This window comes from Pezoporus wallicus, unplaced genomic scaffold, assembly GCF_028554395.1.
Source record: "Pezoporus wallicus isolate ANWC-B61680 ecotype Strahan unplaced genomic scaffold, APGP_CSIRO_Pwel_v1 contig_8166, whole genome shotgun sequence".
Taxonomy (NCBI): domain Eukaryota; kingdom Metazoa; phylum Chordata; class Aves; order Psittaciformes; family Psittacidae; genus Pezoporus; species Pezoporus wallicus.
In genome coordinates, this window is record NW_026638114.1 from 3,247,956 (window position 1) to 3,268,728 (window position 20,773).

Here is a 20,773-nt window from a genome sequence, read left to right on the forward strand (position 1 = left end):
GAGCCTGCTTATATCATGCTCCTCACCTTGTTTGTGAGTGGCTTCTCTGGGTTAGCAAACACACTGTGCTTCTCCCCAGCGACTTTAGACAGGCATTGTTATTGTCCCGTGCATGTTGCCTTCCCATTCTCTTATCTCTGGAATTAGAACAGGACGTGTCCTCCCAGGGAAGTTGGGAAGAACTGGCTCTGCTGGTGGAGCCAGAGAAGCGATGGAATGCCAGGGTTGCAGGTAGTCCTTGGAAACCAGCCATTGAAACAGCTGATGGTCAGAACCAAGGCTGGTGCTGGGATAAACACCAAGGATTTAAGTGTTTCTGTTTTACAGAGGCTGATTCCAGCTCCTCATCAGCAGGAGTTGCACCTAGCACGAGGTTTGGTCTATGCTTGCTGGGTGCGAATTGCGAGACCTGAAGAACACGCTGTGTTGGTGCAGCTGGTTTGGGTGGCAGGAGCATAGGGGTGCTTGGCAGGAGGGGTCTGGGACCTTGGTACCCATAGAGAGGCTCAGTGAATGCTGTGCTCTCACCCAGTGCCTCTCTTCCTCTCCAGCCAACTGCTCTTTGTGTTTATGCCTGAGGTCACCCACTTGGGCTGGTCCAAATACCAGGACAAATCTCACTGTAAAACCCAAAGGAACCATTGGTCCTTCCTCATTCCTTCAGTTCCACTTTGCTCTCTGGGGAGAAAACTCACCTGACAGCACCTCTGATTCACGAGCACGCCTGCTTGGCTGCGAAGATGTGCTCAAAGCTGACACTTTTACGTGCTTTTACATACTAGAGGGACTTTTTGGCATGGAGAGTGGGTTCAGTAGAGGCTCATTCACATGGAGGCACCCTGATTGCTTCTGTATTTGTGGCTGTGCCGTGGGAAATGGGGTGAGAAGGAGCACAAGCTGTGAATGGAGGTGATGGAGCTCTCCTGCCCTCTGCTCCTGCTTGTTTCAGATCAGGTCTAGCATCCTTCAGGTTGACCCCACTTACGGATGAGCAGGATGAGCCTTGTGCATTCCCAGTGTTGCAGATCCCTGGTGGAAGTGTCCCAGCAGCCCCAGTAAGTCCACCTGCCCTCAGTGCTGTGGAGCGAACGGAGCACATTGGAAGCACGATGGGATGCTGGGGCCAGGCAGGGCCTGGCTGTCATAGGTGGCTGTGCCAGGGAGCTGGCCCTGGAGCAAGGTGGGAGCAGCTGGTTCATAGGCTCAGCTCTTTGGGGTGCCTCTTGGCATCAGCAGTGGGTTTCACTGGGGCCTGCTGCGTGTGCCACGCTGGCATGCTCCGCAGTGGAGGGAAGCAGAAGGGCAACAGTGACGCTGTGAGAGGAGGGAGGAAGCTCCGGCCGCAGGAGGGGATTTCCAGAACATTGTGATCTGCTGCCTATGCAAATCAGGAACTCACGTTAACCTGGCAGGATGGGAGGCCATGGGATGGAGGGCAGAGGGGGGAGCCTGGCAGAGGGAAGAGAGCAGGGCAGGGAGCCGGATAGGCAAGGGGTCAGCTGAGGGATGGAGAAAGGGAGTGATCTCCCCTGCCTTCGCAGGGGTTGGAGTTGCACCATGACTTTCCAGGGATGCCGGGCTGCTTTGGCTTTGCTGGGTTTAGCCTTCCACTGAGCCAGAGCTCCCTTCTGCCTCTGGCAAGAGAGCAAGGGCTTAATGTCATCTGCACTTCAGGAAGAGATCGCCACCTCTTGCCTTCTTCCACAGCCTCTCCATGGTGGGACCTGGTGCAGCCCCACAATGGATATGCCAGGAGCTGTGGGAGCTGGATCCAGGAGTGCTCAGAGGATTTCCTGACATTCCTTAAGCTGTGAATTATTTGGAGCCTCAATTTGTAGTATCAGGAACAGCCCCAGAGGGGATTTCTCCCTCTTCCTTTCTCCCCTGGTCATGTCTCATTCAGTTGCGATGCCTGAGGAAACGGCTGGCCAGTAGTCATCATATCCTGGAAAGCCGGCTCCTGGGATGACAGTGTGGGGAGATCAGTTGTTTGTCCAGCCTCAGCTCACCGTGGGGACAGGATGCCCAGTGGATGTGAGGGACAAGGCTGCTGCTTCCTCCTTTGGCTTGGGAACAGGAAGAGCTGAAGAAGAAATCTGTGCCGGCTCCCAAGGCTCAAGGCTGGGATTCTCCGCTCTGGGTAGGATGGAAGCAGCTCACTGATGTTTTAGCATTTACACCAACATCCCGTGTATCTCTTCACCAGATGTGGCTCCTCCCAGGGTCTGGTAGTGAAAAGGATCCACACTGGCCCCTGGAGCTGACTCAGAGGGAGAGGCCTGACCCTGTGCACACCAAACATGGGCTCACGGGGTTTTGGGGATGTCGCAACCTGTGAAATCTGGTGCTGGCTATGCCTGGAAGCGAGTCCTTGCCCCAGCACTGCCGGTCAGTGTGCACACAGCTGGGACCTGGTGTGTGGGTCCCAGACCCTGGCAGCAGCTTCACTGCCTGAAGGCTGAACAAAGGGTGGCCAGCTCACCCTGCCTGCAGCAGGTTACACTGACTCTGTCCCAGATCCTTTCTAAGGTGACAGGTCACATGTAACCTCCTGGCTGACACTGCTGTGCTCCAGGCTGGGTTTCTTCCACTCCTCTGTGCTTCTCTATGTCCCACAGTCTGTCTTGGTGCTGCCAGGCCCAGTTTCCCTCCTGGTTCTTTTGCAGTCCTAAAGCAACACCCCTACCCAGTGCCTCTTCCTTCCTCATGGCTGCTTCTATCCAGAGCATCTCATTTCTCTGGGCCTGGCCTGGAATCCTCAGGCTCTCCAGCACAGGAAGGCTGCAGGAGTTTAGTTCAGTTGGCAGCAGGGGATGCATTTACTATGATGCATGACACCAAACAGTGTGACTCTGGTATCTTGTTCTTATCATAGGAACAGCCGGCAATGGGTGCCAGGGAAATTCCTGGCCTTGAGATTGGTGTGCTGGGATCAGCCAGGCTTCCTGGCGGCAGCATCGCCCGAGGGGCTGCCTGGTCTCACTTGTGTTTCTGTGCCAGTCACAGGCTTATAGCAGTCATGGTACAGCCATAAACCTCACTGGAATGTTTGTGCCTGTGCCCAGGGAATACTCATAGCCCAGGAACAGTGCTTTTGGCAATAGGAAGGAGGCAGGACGATGACTTATGTTTTGTAGCCCTGTGCTAATGCTGAGCAGATTTCCCTCCCTTTGCTCTGAAGGAGTAGAGCTCCATTGCCCCAAATCTGCCTTTCCTTGATGGCTCCTGAGTCCCAAAGCATCCTTGGACATTGGAGCTGGGCCCCTGAAAGCACCATTCCTATCTGCAGACCCTGCTCCCTGTGGTTGCTATGCCATGCAGCACAGCCTCACACCCCTGCTGTGACACTGAGAGCTGCAGTGCTGAGCTGCAGGAAGAGGTGGCAGATGAAGATCAGGGGTTATATCCTGCCTTCAAAACATCTGCAGCAGGTTCCTGGCCACATAGGAGACTCATATGCTGCTGCGGACATGGGATGGGTCCAGACCTCCCCCCCCCCGCTGCCTCTTCCTACTTACAACAGCGAGGCAGAGAAACCCAGATCTCTATGGGAGAGGGTAAAATAGGTTCAGGCAGGCTGTTTTCCCCCATGAAAGGTGATTTTGGTACAAGTGGATGTTTTACAGGAAGGCATCAAGGGAATTTTCAGTGGGATAACACCCAGCTGAATTTTTCCAGCTTCCCTGTTTTGCCTCTACATGTTGGTGCTTCTTGACCTCAGCTGGTTTTGAAGCATTATGATAATATTGTGTTATTATTTAATGCTGCTTTGATATCTTGAAGGTGAAGCTTTCCTCACCCAGCTGTTCTGAGGGAGACTCGGGCATTCAGGACTTTTTGTTCCGACTTGGAAACAATTGAAAGTGCTGGAATTTCCCACTTTTGGAAATACCAGTTCTTTTCTCCTGGGCGCTGGGGGAAGTGCAGACATCAGCTGGGGGTGTAGCCTCTATGGCATGTATGTTTCGACTCTCGCTTCAGCAGCTTGAAAGCACAGGAAACCGCGTGCGAGGACAGATGGATGCCATCAAGCCCGATTTGTATCTCTGGTTTATGAAAGCATCATCCACACAACGGCACGAACCCTGCCAGGGGTTTTCAGAGGCATGAAGTGAAGCTCTCAGTGAAATCCCTGTGCTGCTGCCAGCCCCATATGAATTTCCAGCCCCTTCCTCACAGCAGGGAATGCTGCAGTGTTGTTTAAAGGGCATTTGGGGTCCCTGCAGTAGCAAGGAGACACTGAGACTCCTCAGCACAGGCTCAATCTCCCCCAAACCTACCCCAGTAAATTAACTGCTCTCACCCCATGGTCAGCAACAGTAAGGTTTTATTTATGACATCTAAAATTGTCTTTTCCATCTGGGTAAATTCCTGGGTTAGTGGCATGTTGGGTATGAATTATTGTGCACATCTCCCTACCCAGAGCCCTCTGCTCCCCTCCCCGAGACCCCCCTTGCAATGTGGTGCTGCTTTCATCCTCTGCAGGGAGCCTAGTGTCCCCCGAACCCCCCGAAGCTGCAGTGACATCAAGGCAGTGGGTGCGTGCGTGCTGGCTCAGACACAAAGGGGCTCCTGCAGCCATCTAGTCCTCCCCTCCGCATAGGGCCAGCAGAGCGGTGCGGTAGTCACCGGAGGTGTCCTTCTGCAAGAGGGAGACCCGTGTCAGAGAACTGGGAAAGCCCAGGGCAAGGCATGGGGAAGGAGCATTTCCATGCCACAGGCATCTGTGCAGCAGTGGAGGATGTCAGCACATCCCCTCTATAGCCAGAAATGCCAACACTGGAGCTGGTTGGGGTACTTCTCCCTCCCCAGGTGATGCTCTGCCACTCATGGCTATGGATCCTATAGGACCAGGACCCAACCAGACAAGGTGACAAACCAGGGAGGGATGCCCGTGTGCCCTCACCTCAATCATGCGGTGCAGAGATTTGTCGAACAGGTCCATGAACTCGCCCCGGATGTTGAGCAGGTCAATCTCGCTCCGGGAAATCATGATGCGGGTGAGGGTCCTCTCATCCGTGCCAGCACCCTGCAAACGGGAGCTTCAGCAAGTAACCCCAGAGGGACTGGGGCTCGGGGACCCTCTGGGCATCTCCAGCACAGCCCAAACTGGAGACTGGGTCCAGAGGAGAGCCACAAAAGTCATCAGAGGGCTGGAGCACCTTGCCTATAGGAAAGGCTGGGAGTTGGGTTATTTAGCCTGGAGAAAAGAAGGGTCTGGGGAATCATTATTGCAGCCTTTCAGTACTTAAAGGGAACTTACAAGATAGGGACAGACTTTTTAGCAGGGCCTGTATCAATAGGAAAAGGGGTGTTTTAAACTAAAAGAGGGGAGATTTAGACTATAAGGAAGAAAGTTTTACAATGAGGGTGGTTCAACACTGGCACAGGCTGCCCAGAGAGGCAGTAGATGCACCATCCCTGGAAACATTCAAGGCCAGGTTGAATGGGACTCTGAGCAACCTGGTCTAGTGGAAGGTGTCCCTGCTCATGGCAAGGGGGTTGGAATTAGATGATCTTTAAAGGTCTCTTCCAACCCAAACCATTCTGTGATTCTCTGATGTCTCCTCAGACACGTGCTGAACTTGCTGCTGACAAGACAGAAGCCCAGAAAGCCGATGAGGTATTGGTTTGAGCTCAGCCCTGCCCTGTTCCCTCAGGGATGGACAAACCCCATCACTGCCATGGGGTTAAATCAGAGATTCCCAAATGGTGCCTGCCCTGCACAGAGCCCTCCCACAGCTCAGCCCCAGGAGACCCCATCTGCACCTTCATGGACTTGTAGAGCTTGTCAGCGAAGAAGGCCGGCTTGTTCTTCACACTCCGCACTGCAACACATAGAGGGGAGAGAAGGTGAGCTCCTGACTCGTGACACCAAGGGGACACATCACAGCACAGAGCTGTGCCACCCACTGGGTCAGCTGCAAGCCTTCCTTGGTACAAGGGTGCAGGCTTGGCCCCATAGGACACCCTCATCCTGTGCCACACTGTGAGCATCCATGGCCCAAAGGCAGCAGGAATCTGCTGTCACGTTGCCTTGGCAGAGGCAGGTGAAGGGACTGCAGCCCTCAGGGGAGCCCTGCCCCGATGGAGCACCCTCTGGGCACTGACCGATGGCCAGGAAGGCGTCCCTCACATCTCCCGACATCCGCTTCCTGATGGCGTGCTCCACATCGTGGTTGGTCAGTTTGATGAACTCCTGGAACACTGGAGGTGGGCAGAGGAAAAGGTCACTGCTGAGCAGCTCCATCCCTGCCCTGCACACCCAGGGGACTTGAGCCTCAACCATGGACCCCAAATGCAACACCATGCCATCTCCTCCCACTGCCCAACCTCAGCCCTGGGGAGATCCCAATCTCCTGCTGCCCAGGAGTCCCATCCAGCCCAAAGGAAAGCACTTGTGTTGCAGTGGAAGGTCCAGCATCAGTGGAGGAGCGTGGTCCTACCTCTGCGGAGATGGGGGTAGCTGCGGGTGCAGAGGATGCTGAGGAAGCGGGTCTCCAGGGAGTCACTGGAGTCATTGCTGGACACGTCAGCAAGTTTCTGGGAGAGCAACCGAGAGTGAAGAGGGAGGCAGGGGAATGGGCATAGCAGAGAGGGACAAAGATGTCAAACAGCTCTTGCTGGGACAACCAGTCCTGAACACCCTGTTGCAAGGGGGCAGCCTCTTATGAGCAGGGCATTGGGGGGGGGGGGGGCAGTATTTTGAAAAAACAAGAAACAAACAAAAAAAGCCAATCCCCCAAAAGCCCTTTGCAGTGCTCATGGTTCAGGTTTTCATCTTTCTTTTGGGGAGGCTGTTTTGAGTGGGACCAGCATTACACAGGGAATACAGAGCTGCCACACGCAGGAGCCACCCTCCACCCTGAACAACAGCAGTGCTGCCCATGGGTGAGACGGCTGCTGTACACCACATCCATCAGGCTATTGCAGTAGAATTCCCCAGATCCCACTTGTGGTGAGGCAGGGAAGCCAGTCCAGAGTCCCACAGTGCCAGGAACATAGGTCCTGCATGCATGATGCGTGTCCCCAGCCCTCCCAAGGGCAGGAAGGTGGCTATGTCTCCTGCCCAGTGCACAAGGAAGCGCCCTCATGCAGGTCCCATCTGTCCCCTTGTAATCCATCCTGATGCAAGGACCCTGGAGCCCCAGGCAAGCAAACAGAAATGTAGTCAGAGGAGCCAGTGTATGAGGCTGCTATTTCCAGCTCCAGCCCTGCACCCGAGGGCTGCAGCATCCCCTCAAACACACTGAGAGTGAAAGGGCAGGCACTCACCAGGGTCTCAGCAACGACCTGGTGGAGAGAAAGAGAGAGACAGGAAGACAACAGGGTCAGAAGATGCTGCTCAACCTTTATCCTTCCCTGACAAAGCAAGGGAAATCTAGCAGAATCCTCTAAAATGACATGTCCTCAGCTCCCCTGCTTCCCTGGGAGTGGACCTGATCTTAGGACCTTTGTCTTCCTCCAGTTTGGTCTCTACACCACTAACTGGGGTGGTCTTTGGCCAGACAAAGTGAGCCTCACACATCTGGGACTTGGGTACCAGCCTGTTCCTCCTCCAGGAGCATCCTTGCCTGGCCCCTGACTCACACCAGCCTCTGCACAGGAGGCAGGAGGAAGGAAAGGGCAGTTTCCCGGCTGCCTTGTCCCTCCCTGTGTTTGTCATCCCTGGCTCTCTCTTTCTCTGCAGCAGGTCGAGGCGAGCAGCAGCGCATGCAGCAGGAAGCAGGCAGCGCAGCATCCGCTCCCTCTGCCGGCAGCATCCCTGATGGGAGAGCTGGGAGCGTGCCTTGGAGCAAGCAGTGCTGCCACAGGACAGCCAAGCGAGAGCTCGGGTTTGGCTCTGCACCAAGCTTCCCCTTTTGGAAGAGACTCGTGCCAAAGGGGCAGGAGGCCAAGTGCACAGCCCCAAGGTCACAGATCTCCTGGGAGCGGGAGCTGTGCCAGGCAATGGGGCCTCAGCTCCCCCCTACATCATTTCTGGCTGCTCAGCTTTCCCCTTCCAGCCCTGACTGAGCACAGCCCAGTAAAGATGAGGCTATGGTTTAGGGGCTGGCAGGGTGAAAAGTAGCTTAGGCTTCAGTGCTGCCCCATGAGCAACAAAGAGGTGTGTGGCTCCTGCAAACCAGCCCAAAGCTGCCTTCGAAGCTCAAGTGCCAAATTGCAGCGTCAGTGTGTGTTACTGGACCCCAAAGTGGCAGCTCTGCACAAAGAATGGTGCAGTCCCCAGCTGGGAGCTCCCAGTGCTGCTGTTGTGGTCTGCAGCTCCCCCATGCATGGTGCAGCAGAGCCCAGGGCATCAGCAACCAGGCCTGGGAGTTTTACCCTGGAAAGGTGTCACATCCCCTGGCATCTCCCCCTGCAGCTTGCAGACAGCCTGCCCCAGCAGCATTTGCTTCCCTGAGGATGCCATTTCCAGACCAGGGGATGCAACATCCTCACTTGTTCTATGCAGAGCCTGTCACAGCACTGCTAGCACGGGTCTTACCTTAGCATCTTCATGTGCCTGGGTGAGGTTCTCTGGCCCTTCATCGCGGTTGCCCTGTGGTCAACACAAAAATCATGGAGCAGGGGAGAGGACATCTCCTGGGAGAGCCCCAGGCAAGGGGATGGCAGCAGCACTGCCCAGCCAGGCAGTGATGCTCTGTCTCCTCCATAGCCACCATCCATGGCAGGGAGGGGACAGTGCCCAGGGAGAGCCGCCCTTACCAGAGCCAGGGAGACGAGAATCCTTTTGAAGTGCCCTGATGTGTCAGAGCTCAGGTCATCTTCCAGTTGCTTGTTGTAGGCTGTGGAGAAGGGGGATGTCTGAGTCCTGCTCCCTGCCTGCAGCTCTGCTTTCCCCCAACCAGTGCCTGGCTAATCCCCATGTGGCTTGTGGATGGCAGTGGCCACCTTCCAGCCTTTGTATGGATGAGGCAGATGCCTCCATCTGGTATTTCCAGGGCTGGGGAGGAAGGGATAAACCCAGCAGTTCTAATGCCCTGGGCGTGTGCACAGCCTCTTGCTCCAAGTGCTCCCAAGGGGAAGGGATCAATGAGAGAGTTCTCAGGGAGACATCAGTGGCAGAGCTGGGATATGTCACTGTGACATGGAGAGAGGCCAAGACCAGTGCTCTGCTGGGGGTGAATGCCCATAGAGCCTGTTCATAACCATGGGCTCTGTGGGGGAGAAGAGGCTGCAGCTTTAACCCAGCTCGCAGCTCATGTTTCCCCAGGGAGAAGGGGTCATGGGTGGAAAGGAAAGAGATGTGCACAGTATGGGAGCATGAGAAATCACAGGATGGATTTGAGGGCTCTTGTTGGCATCATCCCAGGTTTCCACTTCTCTTTCATAAGGTGTTGGACCTGGGGAAGAGCCTTGCTTGGAGGCACTAAAAGAGCTTCACAGCACCAAGCCATGCACCCAGAGACAAGAATTGTACCCCAGGCTCTGGAAGGGCTGTGAACAGTGTTAAACACGGTCTGTGCCCAGGGCCTGGGTGCTCCCCATGTCCCTCCTGTGCCGTACCTTCCTGATATGCCTCGTTGATAGCCTTGATCTCCTGGTTGTTCCGTGTGGCCATGATTTCGATGAGGACGCTCTCATCTGTGCCAGCGCCCTGGAAGAGAGCAGCGTGGTAGAATGCTGTGGGTGCCAGCACTGGACAAGGACACAGCAGCATAACCCCACCACACCAGGCAAGGAGGTGCTGCTCTGACCCCAGGGCTACAACGTGCCAAAAACCCACATCCAGCAAATAACCACAGTAGCTGGTAGGAACCAGCAATGAAGCATCCAAGTGTGGTACCAACTGGTGTGACTGGTGGACAGTGGTGTACACTGGTTTGCCCTACCATGGCTCTCCTGTAGCTGCCTGTGCCTGGCAGAGCACTGCTCCCACCACAAAGCAGGGATGCTCTGTGAGGCAGCCTCCCCAAGAGGCTTTATCTACAAGCTGGGTAGAATGTACTGGGCTGCAAAGAGGCCAAACTGGGTTCCCACTGGGTCTGGAGTACAAACCAGGTCTATATCCTGGTGCTTTCTGCTCTCCTTCTGCATAGGAGATGAGAGCCTGGGGACCCATGAAGCTGGGGTACACTCACAGCCCTGGGCCACTGACAGAGCAGGTACAGCCACAGCAAAAGCCACCCCATCCTCATGTACTGAAGCCAATGCCAGCAGCAGTTACCTCCACGGCCTTCCTCAGCTGCTTGGCATCGTACTGTGCTGGTGTGAGCATGAGCCCCAGGATCAGCTTGGCCAAGCTGCCCGAGAGCTCAGACTTCAGGTCCACCATCAGGTCCTGTGAAAGCATTCGAGGGTTCAGCCCCGGCTCCTTCCACAGGGATGGAGGAGCAGAGGCAACACCAGGGAGGAAACAGGGGAGGGCAGTGTGGAGGTGGGAGACATCTGGGAATACCCACGGGGTGGTTTAAGGTCACATTTTGGGGTGGCTCTCAGGACATCCTGGCTCTGGAGTACTCTGTGTGGTAATGAAGCGAAGGGGAATGGACACCCTCCCCTGGGACTGGTGGTGCACCCAGAGCAGGAGCTGCTTTGACAACTCGGTCCTCCTTGAGGAAGTGATGCCAAGGCAGGACTTATTTCAGTAAGGGCAGATCTCAGTGTGGGATGGGGCAGGATGCCGGCAGAGGGAAGGAGCAGGGTGGGAGGGGAATCCAGCAGTACCCTGCCATAGTGAGCCTTGTAAGCCTTTAGGATCTGCTGCCTCTGGGCATTGCTCCTTTGTGTCAACACCTCGATGATGGCCCCTTCGTCTGTGCCTGCAATGACAGCAATGACACTGCGGAGAGCTGAGGGGCCAGAGCCACCTCGTGTCACCCCTGACCATGGGCACATCACCATCCCTGTGCCAGCAAACTGGGGCTGTGGGGAAGGGAGAGCTCCCACAGCTCCAAAACCATCCTGATTCCCCCTGGGGCTTTCACACAGGGTGGTTTTAAGCCCCAGGAGCTGTTGATGAGCAGCAGGAAGGGGCTGGGAGCATGGTCCCTACTTACCCAGGCCCTTCATTGCCTTCCTCAGCACCTGAGCATCCCCATCATCATTGAAGCTTTCCGTGGGCTGCACGGTTCCTCGCAGCTGTGAATGCACAGAGGTGTTTGGGTTCATCCCTGAGCTGGGACGGAGGCAGGGATGGAGAGAGGGAAGGAAGGTGCCACCAGGCAAGCGGAGGCCAAAGCAGGTCGTGTGTTAGTGCAAGCACGTGGGGCTCAGTAAGGATGTCCCACCACTGTCACCCCTTCCATCCAGGGGCAAACCATAGCCAGGCCAGCAGAGAGAAGACAGCAGCAGACAGTCCCTGAGTCTTGGTGTCCTGCTCAGTGTTACACCCACCTCCCCTAGCACTGGGACACATCAGCTAAGAGCCAGAAGAGGAGTCACTGAAAGAGTGCCTGCTCCTGCCCTGCAATTGTACCCTCCTGCATCCTTACATCTCCCCCTGTGCACTAGGGCTCAGGGTGTCCTTTCTGTGCATCCTAAATCACCCTTCTGTGGGTGCCTTCAGCCACATGCAGGGTGCCAGCTCCCCATGGCACGGCTGTGTCCCAGCCAGCCCTGGGGAGCAGGAGGTCTCCAGTGGGCACCGGAGCAGGGCTGAACGTGCTGCACTGCACAGACATGCGGGGAAAGGAGGCCTCAGAGAGAAGAGGGGGTTAGTGGAGCCAGTGAGGGACAGCCAGCCCTGCCGGGTACATCCCACCAACCTCATGCCCCAAACCAAAGTGTTGATAGAAGCCACAGAGCAAGAGGCAGAGCGGAGGTGTGGGGCTGGCCGTGCCCCAGGGCAGAGAGGAGCAGCCCCAAGCTGGCGGGGAGCAGAGAGGGGGTCCGGGGGGTGCTGACCTCTACTTTGGCCACCGCACTAAGCTCCCACATCCGATAGGCCACCTGCGCCGCCTCGGGGAAGAACTCACCTGCGGCACTGCAACGGGAGGGCAAGGACAGGACACAGTGAGCTGGGGGGGAGGCCGTGTCCTGCCAGCAGCCACCCCCAGCCCGGCCCCTCCAGGAGGGGTGTTTGGTACCCACTGGGTGCTTGCTGTGGGGCTGGGCGGGAATGGGGGGAAAAATGGGTGGTAAATCCCAACCATCCCCACTGGAGCATCCTCTCTACAGGTCTCTGCCTTGCAGGGCTGCCACGTGCCAAGGAGGCACCATGGCATTGTGGTTGGCCATAAAGAGGGGCCATAGGGCCCCTGTACCAATCTGCTGCCACTGTGGGTGCTGCTGTCCAGGTGATCTGACCCACAGGTCTGTACCCAGCACCAAGGGGATGAAGATGGACAAAGAGGGTGATGGGTGATCTTACTCATCGTCCCCTCCGCACAGCTTCAGCAGAGCCTTCTTGTACTCCCCGGAGGTGTCCTCCTGGAAAGAGAAAAGGAGATGGAGAACCATGCATCAGGGAGGGTCAAGGTAATGCCATGGGATGGGTGCACTGGGGAGGCGTTTCCCTGAGCCTTGTCCTTGGAGATGGACACCCAGCACAGGAAGCTGGGGATGGGTTTCAGCCCTCCCATGGGTGCTGGCATCACAAGGGAGCTGGCAGTTGCTTGGAGGGTGACTGGGGACCCCCAGCACTTACCTTTATCATGTTGTAGAGAGATTTCTCATACTTGGTCCTGAACACCTCCCGGATGTCCAGCATGTCAATCTCGCTGCGGGACACCATGATGCGGATCAGTGTGTTGTCTCTTGTGCCCAGCCCCTGCAACGGAGGAGTCCCCGCATCAAGCTTGGTGTGATCAAGCAACCCTGCTCAGCCCATCACATTTGGGACCCTTTATCAGACTTATACACAGCTCTGGGTCTGAAGGAATAGCTCCTTTGAAGGGAAGACCAGAAACCCAGGTCACAGGTCCTGTCTTCATGGTCCTGCATCACCATGTCCTCCAGCAAGCACCCTGTGGCAAAGGGACCCCCTGGAGAAGGGATGATCCACTGATCCACTCACCTTCATGGCCTTGTAGAGCCTTTCAGCAAAATACTCTGCAGTGCTTCTGATGCACTTCACTGTGGGGAAATTGAGGCACGGTGAGGGATGCTGAATAGGTACCACATTCAGCATCCAGTTTGAACCCATCAGTGGGGATGCAGAATGGGTACCACATTCAGCATCCAGCTTGAACCCATCAGTGGGGATGCAGAATGGGTACCACATTCTGCATCCCCACTCACCCCGAAGAAGCCTTCCTGAGCTCCCTGAAGCTGGGTATGGCCATAACCACAACTCCACTGGCTCTTGCACTAAGCCCTCCCACCCCAGCAAGGCCAGTGGTGTGTTTTCACAGTACTCCCCACACCAGTGCTGACTTACCCACAGCCAGCATCAGCTTCTCAAAGTCACCAGAGAGCTCTCCCCGGATGCTCCTCTCAATTGGCTTCCCAGAAATCTTCAGGTACTCATCAAAGACTGTGGGATGAGAGCAGGATGATGCCTGCAGAAGCTGCCCAAATCCCTTCAAGCCCAATCCCAAGCTTGCGGGAGATGCTCACCCAGGCGGAGATGCTGCTTGCTTCGTCGGCCAAGGATGTAGATGAACTGGGCCTCATCCGTGCCCCATTTCAGCTCACCAGCTTCCAGCAGGTCCTTGTGGGATGGGGAAGGCAGCAGAGCCTGAGTCAGGGTGCTGCCTTCATGGGGCTCTGCCCAAGCAGAGGTGCCCTTGATGCCCATCTGTCTTTTGCTGTCTGGACGTGCCACCAGCCCCATCCCTGCCTGCCCATCCCAGCAACCTCCCAACCTCACCTTGGCATCCTGCTCCACCAGGTCCTCGCTCACCACATCATCCTCCTCCCTGGCACCCTGTGAGACAGCAACGGGCTCAGCCCTCCTGGGTGCAGGCACCATCACCTACAGATACCAGTCAGATGGACATACCTGGAGCAGAACGATGAGCATCTTCTTGAAGTGGCCTGAGGTGTCTCCAACAATGTCAGCCTCCAGGTCTCTCTCATAGGCTGGTGGAAGAGGGAGAAGTCAGGTTTGGAGAGCTGGATCCCCTCATCTCTGCCCCTTGTCCTGGCCCAAGGGGACACAGGGCAGCCCCTGCCCCTCCCCAGCCCTCACCATCTTTGTAGGCAGCCACCAGGTCATGGATCTCCTGGTTGGTGCGGGAGGCGAGGATCTCAATGAGGCACTTCTCATCCGTGCCAACACCCTGTGGGCACAGAAACAGCCCCATGAGCAGTGGGGACAGCTGTGGTGTCCTCGGAGGGGCCCTGGAGGGGCTGCCCACCCCTTACCGCGATGGCATCTTTGATCTCTTTGGCATCACTGTAAGGCGGGGGCCGCATCAGGCTCACGATCAGCCGCTCAAACTTCCCCGTCAGCTCGTACTTGAGGTCTGCAATGAGGTCCTGGTGGAGGGGGATAAAGAGGATGGGGGCACTTTGCTCCAAAGCATCTCTGAATGGGTCCAGGGAGCTGTGGGTCTCTGTGTGGAGTGGTTGGTGGCAGCCATGGCTACCTGCAGCGGCTGCAAGCACCAGGGAGTGCTTCTGCTGTTACCTTCCCATACTGGGACTTGTAGGCTTGGCAGATCTCCACTCGCTGCTTGTTGTTTCTGGATGTGATGAGGTCGAGGATGGCCTCCTTGTCACTGCCTGTGGGGACAGCCAGCAGTCACATCTAGCCCCATAGCTGGGGCTATGGCTGGGCTCATCATAGCCAGCCTGCCCCAAAGAAGCCCCAAGCTGCTTCTGACTTGGGACTGGGAGGAGAAGCAGAACTGAGCTGGCTCCAGGGAGGAAAGGGGAACCAGGAGAGGCCCTGGCATACTGCTAAAGCAGGCAGCTGAGAGGAGAGGCAATGCAGGATACCAAGTCAACTGAATGATCAGGGGATATATAGGGTAGAAATGTGGAGGAGCATCCATACCAAATCCCTTCATTGCATTGTACAAGGCCTCTGCATCTTGGCTGGCATCAAAGCCTGGGAATTCCTTCACTGACCCCCTGTAGACCTAGGGCAAAGGAGGAGAGAAGGGAAGGTGAAAGGGGAAGGAAAAGCCTCTGGTGGGGTGGGGAAGGAGAAGTTGAAGCTGAGCAGGAATGAGGTCAGATCCATTCCTGCTCGTGCTGCCTGAAGGCAAAGCTCAGCCTCAAACACTTGTTCATTTGTTTGCTTTTGTTTGCTCTCCCTGTCCTCTAAATTGTTTGTGTCAGGTCATGAAGTACGTACACAGCCTTCCCTCCCCTGTCTCCTGGCACTGCTGTTTGTGCTCTGTGTTTAAGCTGGATACAATCCTCCCCCTGCACTAGCAAGAGCCAGAGCATTTGAAGGCAGGTTCCTTCAGCCCTTTCAGTTCCCAGCACCATTTTGGGGGTGGTGGCAGCAAAAGGGGAGACCCCATGGTAGGGTTGGACACCTGAATGCAGGGGAAGGCACCCAAGGACCAGGGTAATCCCCCTGCAGCGCAGCGGTGCTGAAGGGAGTTATCAGGGCTGGATTCAGAGCAATGAAGGAAGTCATTTTCCATCGCCTGTTGTGAGCAGGGAAACCCTCTGGATGCTGAGGATGCCCAAGCCCTGCATGGCCTCAAGGCAAGGAGGCACAGGCACAAAATCACTGTGGGCTGCTAAGCAGAAAGCACTGAGAAGCACCAGAGCTGCCAACAGCCTGTCCTGTCCCATCACTCTACAGGGCCCAGGCTGGTCTGAGGGGTCAGAGCAGTGATCCCCAGTACAGGGAAAGACTTCCAGGAGCCTGAGAAATGCCAGGGATTGCCATGATCCACTTCTGTGTGCCCCTCTGCACCTCCAGGCTGCACAATGGGGAGCCCAGAAGTGATGCCCACACGCAGCTTCTCCCCAGGTCAGCTTTGCCCAGAGGAGCCTGGGGTCAGGCTCTGCATGGGACCAGCCCCGACCCTGGGTGGAAGCTGATGTGAAACCAGGCTGAGCCAGGGCTCTCAGCTGTGTCAGCACCCCAGGAACGCTGACGATGCTCCAACCGGGTACCTACACCTCCATGGGATCACCTGCTTAGGGTATGCTGCAGGGCTTGACATCCCCAGGAGCTGTACAAAGGCCCAGGGCTGTTGCCAGCATGGGCATCTAAAGCTAATGTGTCCCCAGAGAAGACGGGCATCAGGCAGGTAGCACCAGCATCCTTGACCCAGTACCTCCAAGAATGAACCCAATGGGATGGACACGGGCAGCTCTATATCCATTGCTCCCCTGGGTCCCATCCCAATGCCACAGCACAACAGCATCACTGCATATCTCATCCAACACCTTCAGAAAGAGCCAAGCCATTGTACCCCTTTTTTTCCAGAGAGAAACCAGTCCAGGCTGGGCACATCCCACAGGATGGAGCTCCTCTTTCAGGAGGAACTGCTGGCACCCATATTCCATATGGTGGGAACCACATCAGGCAAGAGGAGACGCTGCCCTTCGATGGCACAGGACAGATCGTATTGCAGGTGATTCATCGGGAGCGCTGGATTTAGCCGCACTTCCCGGCAGCTCCCGGACCCTCCTGGCTCGGTGCGAGCTGCTGCCCACATGTACCTCGCAGGAATGGAAATAAGAAGCTGCAGGGCAAAGGAGGTGCCTGGAGGCAGCAGGAGGGGACAAGGCTGTGTTCCTGCCTCCTGAGCTATCAGATGAGCTGCCTGTCTTGCAGTGCTGTCATGGTGGAGAAACTGAGGCAGGAGCTCATTGCTGTGCATTGCCCAATACTCCTTGAACTCATGGGGGAATGAGCCCCATGGAATTGCAGAAACACCCCTGGGGAGGGAAAGCGCATCCCGCCTGCTGCGCCCTCCTCACATTCCAGCCCCCTTCCCAAATTCCGCTCCAGCTGCTGGGGCCCCGCTTCCCCTCCTCCAGCCTCTGAGTCATCCCGGCCTGCCCGGGACCTCCCAGCTAAAAATAAGCCAGGCTGGGGCCAGGAGGGTGGAAGCAGAATTCCCAGCGTGGCTGTGCGCTGTCCCACCGCACGGCTGCTGGGGGTCCTGGACCCCCACAGGGGCGATGCTCACCCACACCGTGCCTCAGTTTCCCCATCCAGAGCCAACCAACCCTTCAGCTGGGCAGGAAGCAGTGGGTAATGGGGCTCGAGGCAATCGTTCCTTGATCTCCCGAGGGAATGGAAACCAGAGCCTGGCTCCAGCAGTGAAAGCAGGCTGTGCACATGGGCTCCTCCCCTGCCTAGCACACTACCCGCAGGCAGGCTGCACCCCATCAGCCGCAGCTGCACACCGAGGCAGGGTTTTCCACTCAATCCAAGATGTTTTCCTGGCTGGGGGGAATCACCTGCTCACCCGGCTGCCACACTGCATCAGGCTTGTTGAGGGGGAGAAATCCAGACCAAGCAGGAGAGGCCAAGGCAGGGCTGCATGCCTCGCAGCAAGCTCGGGTGGGATCTCTCTCCAGTGAAATCCCAAATCCCCAGTGCAGTGTCTGTCCTCCACTTCCCACAGTCCTGCTTCTCTCCCCCATCCCACTGTGGTCCCAAAAGGATTTTTGCTCCTTGCTCTCCCTGCTCTCCCCCCCAGCGCTTCCCCATCTGCATCGCGTCCAGACAGCACTGGTTGGAGAGGCAGGAATGTAAACAGGCTCTGAGCAGCATTGTGCTCCAAGCACGTCTCAGTCAGCCCTGCTGCATGATGGAGATGCTGCCCCAGCTCTGGGGTCTGCCTTGTGACACCTAATCACCCATCCCCACCATGTGTGCATCACCCTTACCTTTCCTTTAGGCGCCATGGCTTCCCAAGCTGGAAATCACTGGAGTGAGGGCAAGGAGGAGCTGCGGGATGGAACAGAGAAGCCAATATGAGCCAAAGCCCCCTCTCCATGGGCTGTGTTAGTTAAGGGAGGCTTTGCTCCCTCCCTTGGGTGCTGCTGCCATCCATCACTGTGGGTGTGCTACCCATGGGGAAGGTGATGGATGGGTGCTGCTGGGGAGGCTTGGGGATGCTGTCACCAGGTCCTTTGGTACCTGGCACTGAGCTGGGGACACCATGGACCAGGAGCAGCAGAGAGGGGCCCCGTGCTGCTTCCTGCCAGTGCAGAAGTGCAGAGAGAACCCAGGAGGGGAAGAAACTGCTGAATAGGTGGAAATGGGCAGAGCATCCTCTGCAGGGCTGACCCTCCTCACTGCACCCCGTAATGCTCCCTCTGCAGCCCCCCCCCCCCCCAAGCCCTGGGACTAGCCCAGCTTCCTCAGTGCTCAGGATGCTCAGTGCTGGGCAGCCCCTGCAAGTTGCCACCAGCTTTAATCTGAGTTCCTGTGCACTGAATCAAGGCCAGCATCAAACCCCACGCCCCCGGCACAGCTCAGGAAACAGCTGTGTTTCCAGAGTAACTCGCAGGTTGTTTTCTAACAAACACCAGCACCATTTATAGCTGCAACCCTCCTGTGGCCTGGGCTCTCCTCACCCTCCCAAGGTCCCCAGACAGTGCAGTTGCTCTGAGAAAGCCGATGGAGGGAGAGAAGCAGCTGGAAAATGGAGCCTGGCCATGAATGAACCACTGAGCGTCAGCTGAGCTCCAGCCATGAGGCACTGCCCCTCCTTGCTAGTGCTCTGCTCTAAGACACGTTGCAGGGAAGCTCAAGGCACATCAGGGCTGCTCCAGGGGGGATTTCTGCCCGTTTCTGCCCCCAGGAATGCTCCATTCCATGCAGCAAGTAGGGGAAATGATCTGAACTTCCATGGCTTGGCTCTCCATCCCTAAGAGAGCACCCATGGTGGGGGAGACCCAGCCCTGCAGCCATCACTGCGGCTGGGTCACCCCGCTCGGGTGCAGGAAGTCTTTTGACACCCGTAAGCATCCTTCAGAGGGGAGGAAGTGTTGCAGAGAACCAGAGCTGCCTTCACCCCCTTTCCCTTTTCAGGCTGTGAGTCTTGGCTAATCCCCCTGGCTGAGGGAGAGCCCCCCGTGTGTCCCATGCGCAGCGGGGCTGCACTGCGGCCGGGCAGGGATCCCAGCCCCTGGCCCATATAGGCTTTAATGCCACTCAGGTGCCTGGGTACCTTCCATGGAGCAGAGAGAGCCCTGCAAGGCACAGCCCGCGGCCCTCCATGCATGCGGCAGTGGGGCTGAGACTGCACAACTCATCTCAGCAATGGTGGAGGATGACCTGCCACACCCAGCCCCAGCCTGGCTCTGTCCCCACCGCAGCGGGTGGGGAGCAGCCCCCCTCTTGCTTTGCCAGCACCCGATCCGAGGGGGATGCCCAGACACATCCATGGGGATGCCTGGAGGCTGCAGAGCCCCAGCATGGGGGGATACCTGCCCCCCTACCCAAATGATGGAGAGGTTTAAAGCACGAGTGTACCACGAGAAGCTCTAAATGATGTGCACAGCCCATCCCCTTTGCAGAACAGCCCACCCTTACCAAGAAGCCTCTGTCCCACGAGCAGTGTGCACCCCAACAGCCTCTCCATAGCCCCCCCATGGCTTTGCGTTCAGAGTTTCAGCCCAGGAGCCCAGCAGCTATTTCTGCAGCCCTGGCAGGGCTCTCCCAGTGTAACTGCTTGTGGTGGAGGCCACGACACACCCAGTGCCCCGCTGTGCTGCCCATGGGCCGGAAAGAGAGCTTCCCTGGGTTAAAAAAGCAGCATCCATCCTACCTGTGAGGCAGGGGAGATCCCCAAGTCCCCTGCCCCACCTCCCTGCCACGAAGTACCAAGAACTCCGTGCCCCTGGGGTGCAAAACTCAGCGGGTACCAAACCACGGGCATCCCGGTGGGTATCAAACCAGGGGCATCCTCTCCCCCGAGCCCAGCCCCGACCCCCGCACTGAAGGACGGGTGTTCCTGCCGCACCGGGGCACAGACAAAGCCGCATCCCGGCCAGGACACACCCATGTCCCCGCACCAACACCAGCACCCACCCAAACCCCACCCTGCGGCACCGCAGCCCCGAGATTTGGTTAAAAACAACGGATTTTCGCATAAAGATAAAGAAAACAAAGACCCGCCCCGCAGCCACCCCCCCCCCTCGGGGGGCAGCCTCCCCTTGCGCGGCTCCACGCCCGGGGCCAGGGCTCCGTTCCCGTCGCACACCACCACGGTAGCTTAGCACGGGACCGCTCTCCCCCCCCCCGCCCCGCACACTCACAAGCGGCACCGGGGCCTGTCCGGGTGCTCCTGCGGGACCGCGTGTCCGGTCCGTGCTCCCCTGCGCGCCGTCCTTGGCGAGCGGCGGCTTCCTCCAGACCGCGCGTCACTGCTCACGAGCCCTCCAGTCCCCGCCTGCCGCGGCACCGCGGTGAGGGCCGCGCTCAGCCCCCCCCCCGTTCCGCCCCGCGGGGCTGGGTGCCCACAGTGCGGGGGGACCCCGGTGTCACCTTCTGCGTGCCGAGGGGGTCACTGGGCACAACAGCCCCACAGGTGCGGGCAGGGGGCTCTGTGCCCGTGGTGGGGACGCAGTGCAAGGGGATGGCGGTGATTGCGCTTCAGCTGCGGAGGTGTCATCCCTTCCGTCCCCCCCTCACCCTGGTTTCTTGGGGTGCAGGGTACTCATGGGGTGCTCCTGTCTGCAGACGCCTCCACTCGCACCAGATCACCCCTTTCCCTGGTTATGGTTGGAGAAGGTCCATCCCTGACTCCCTCTGCAAAAGCCAGACGGATGTTGCCCCCCCAGGGACCTGTGCTGACCAGGGCTCTCCATGGGGCAGAAGCTGAGTTGAAGAGGGGCAGTTGCTGTCCTCCATTCCCCCCAAACTTCCTTCTGTGCTGCAGACACAGGGATGAGAAGAAGTTGCAGCACGGGCACGGGTGGGGATGCAGGGTGAGTCTCTCTGAGATGCTCC

General features: G+C 57.4%; 1 protein-coding gene across 2 annotated transcripts; it reads right to left on the minus strand.

The window, feature by feature from the left end:
* Positions 1-4,310: 4,310 nt before the first annotated feature.
* Positions 4,311-20,221, minus strand: ANXA6 (annexin A6). Of its 2 annotated transcripts, XM_057409553.1 has the most exons (26): positions 20,080-20,221; positions 17,701-17,761; positions 14,888-14,972; positions 14,519-14,613; positions 14,254-14,367; positions 14,078-14,168; positions 13,889-13,968; positions 13,757-13,813; positions 13,504-13,597; positions 13,325-13,420; positions 12,962-13,020; positions 12,593-12,715; positions 12,317-12,375; positions 11,851-11,929; positions 11,004-11,085; positions 10,672-10,766; positions 10,172-10,285; positions 9,511-9,601; positions 8,710-8,789; positions 8,489-8,542; positions 7,276-7,293; positions 6,447-6,543; positions 6,112-6,207; positions 5,770-5,828; positions 4,907-5,029; positions 4,311-4,642 (listed from the first exon to the last, which is right to left on the minus strand). In XM_057409553.1, exons 2-26 carry the CDS (start codon positions 17,716-17,718, stop codon positions 4,583-4,585), a joined length of 2,019 nt encoding a protein of 672 aa, XP_057265536.1. In that variant the 5' UTR covers positions 17,719-17,761; positions 20,080-20,221; the 3' UTR covers positions 4,311-4,582. The 2 variants fall into 2 exon arrangements, with proteins under 2 accessions (XP_057265536.1, XP_057265537.1); XM_057409554.1 differs by lacking the exon at positions 7,276-7,293.
* Between the last annotated feature and the right edge of the window lie 552 nt (positions 20,222-20,773).

Coding starts and splice junctions, on each gene's coding strand:
- ANXA6 (XM_057409553.1), bottom strand. Junction 13,814..13,888: donor TGCTCATCGTTCTGCTCCAG/GTATGTCCATCT, acceptor GCTGTCTCACAG/GGTGCCAGGGAGGAGGATGA. Junction 13,021..13,324: donor GAAGCTGATGCTGGCTGTGG/GTAAGTCAGCAC, acceptor ATTTCCCCACAG/TGAAGTGCATCAGAAGCACT.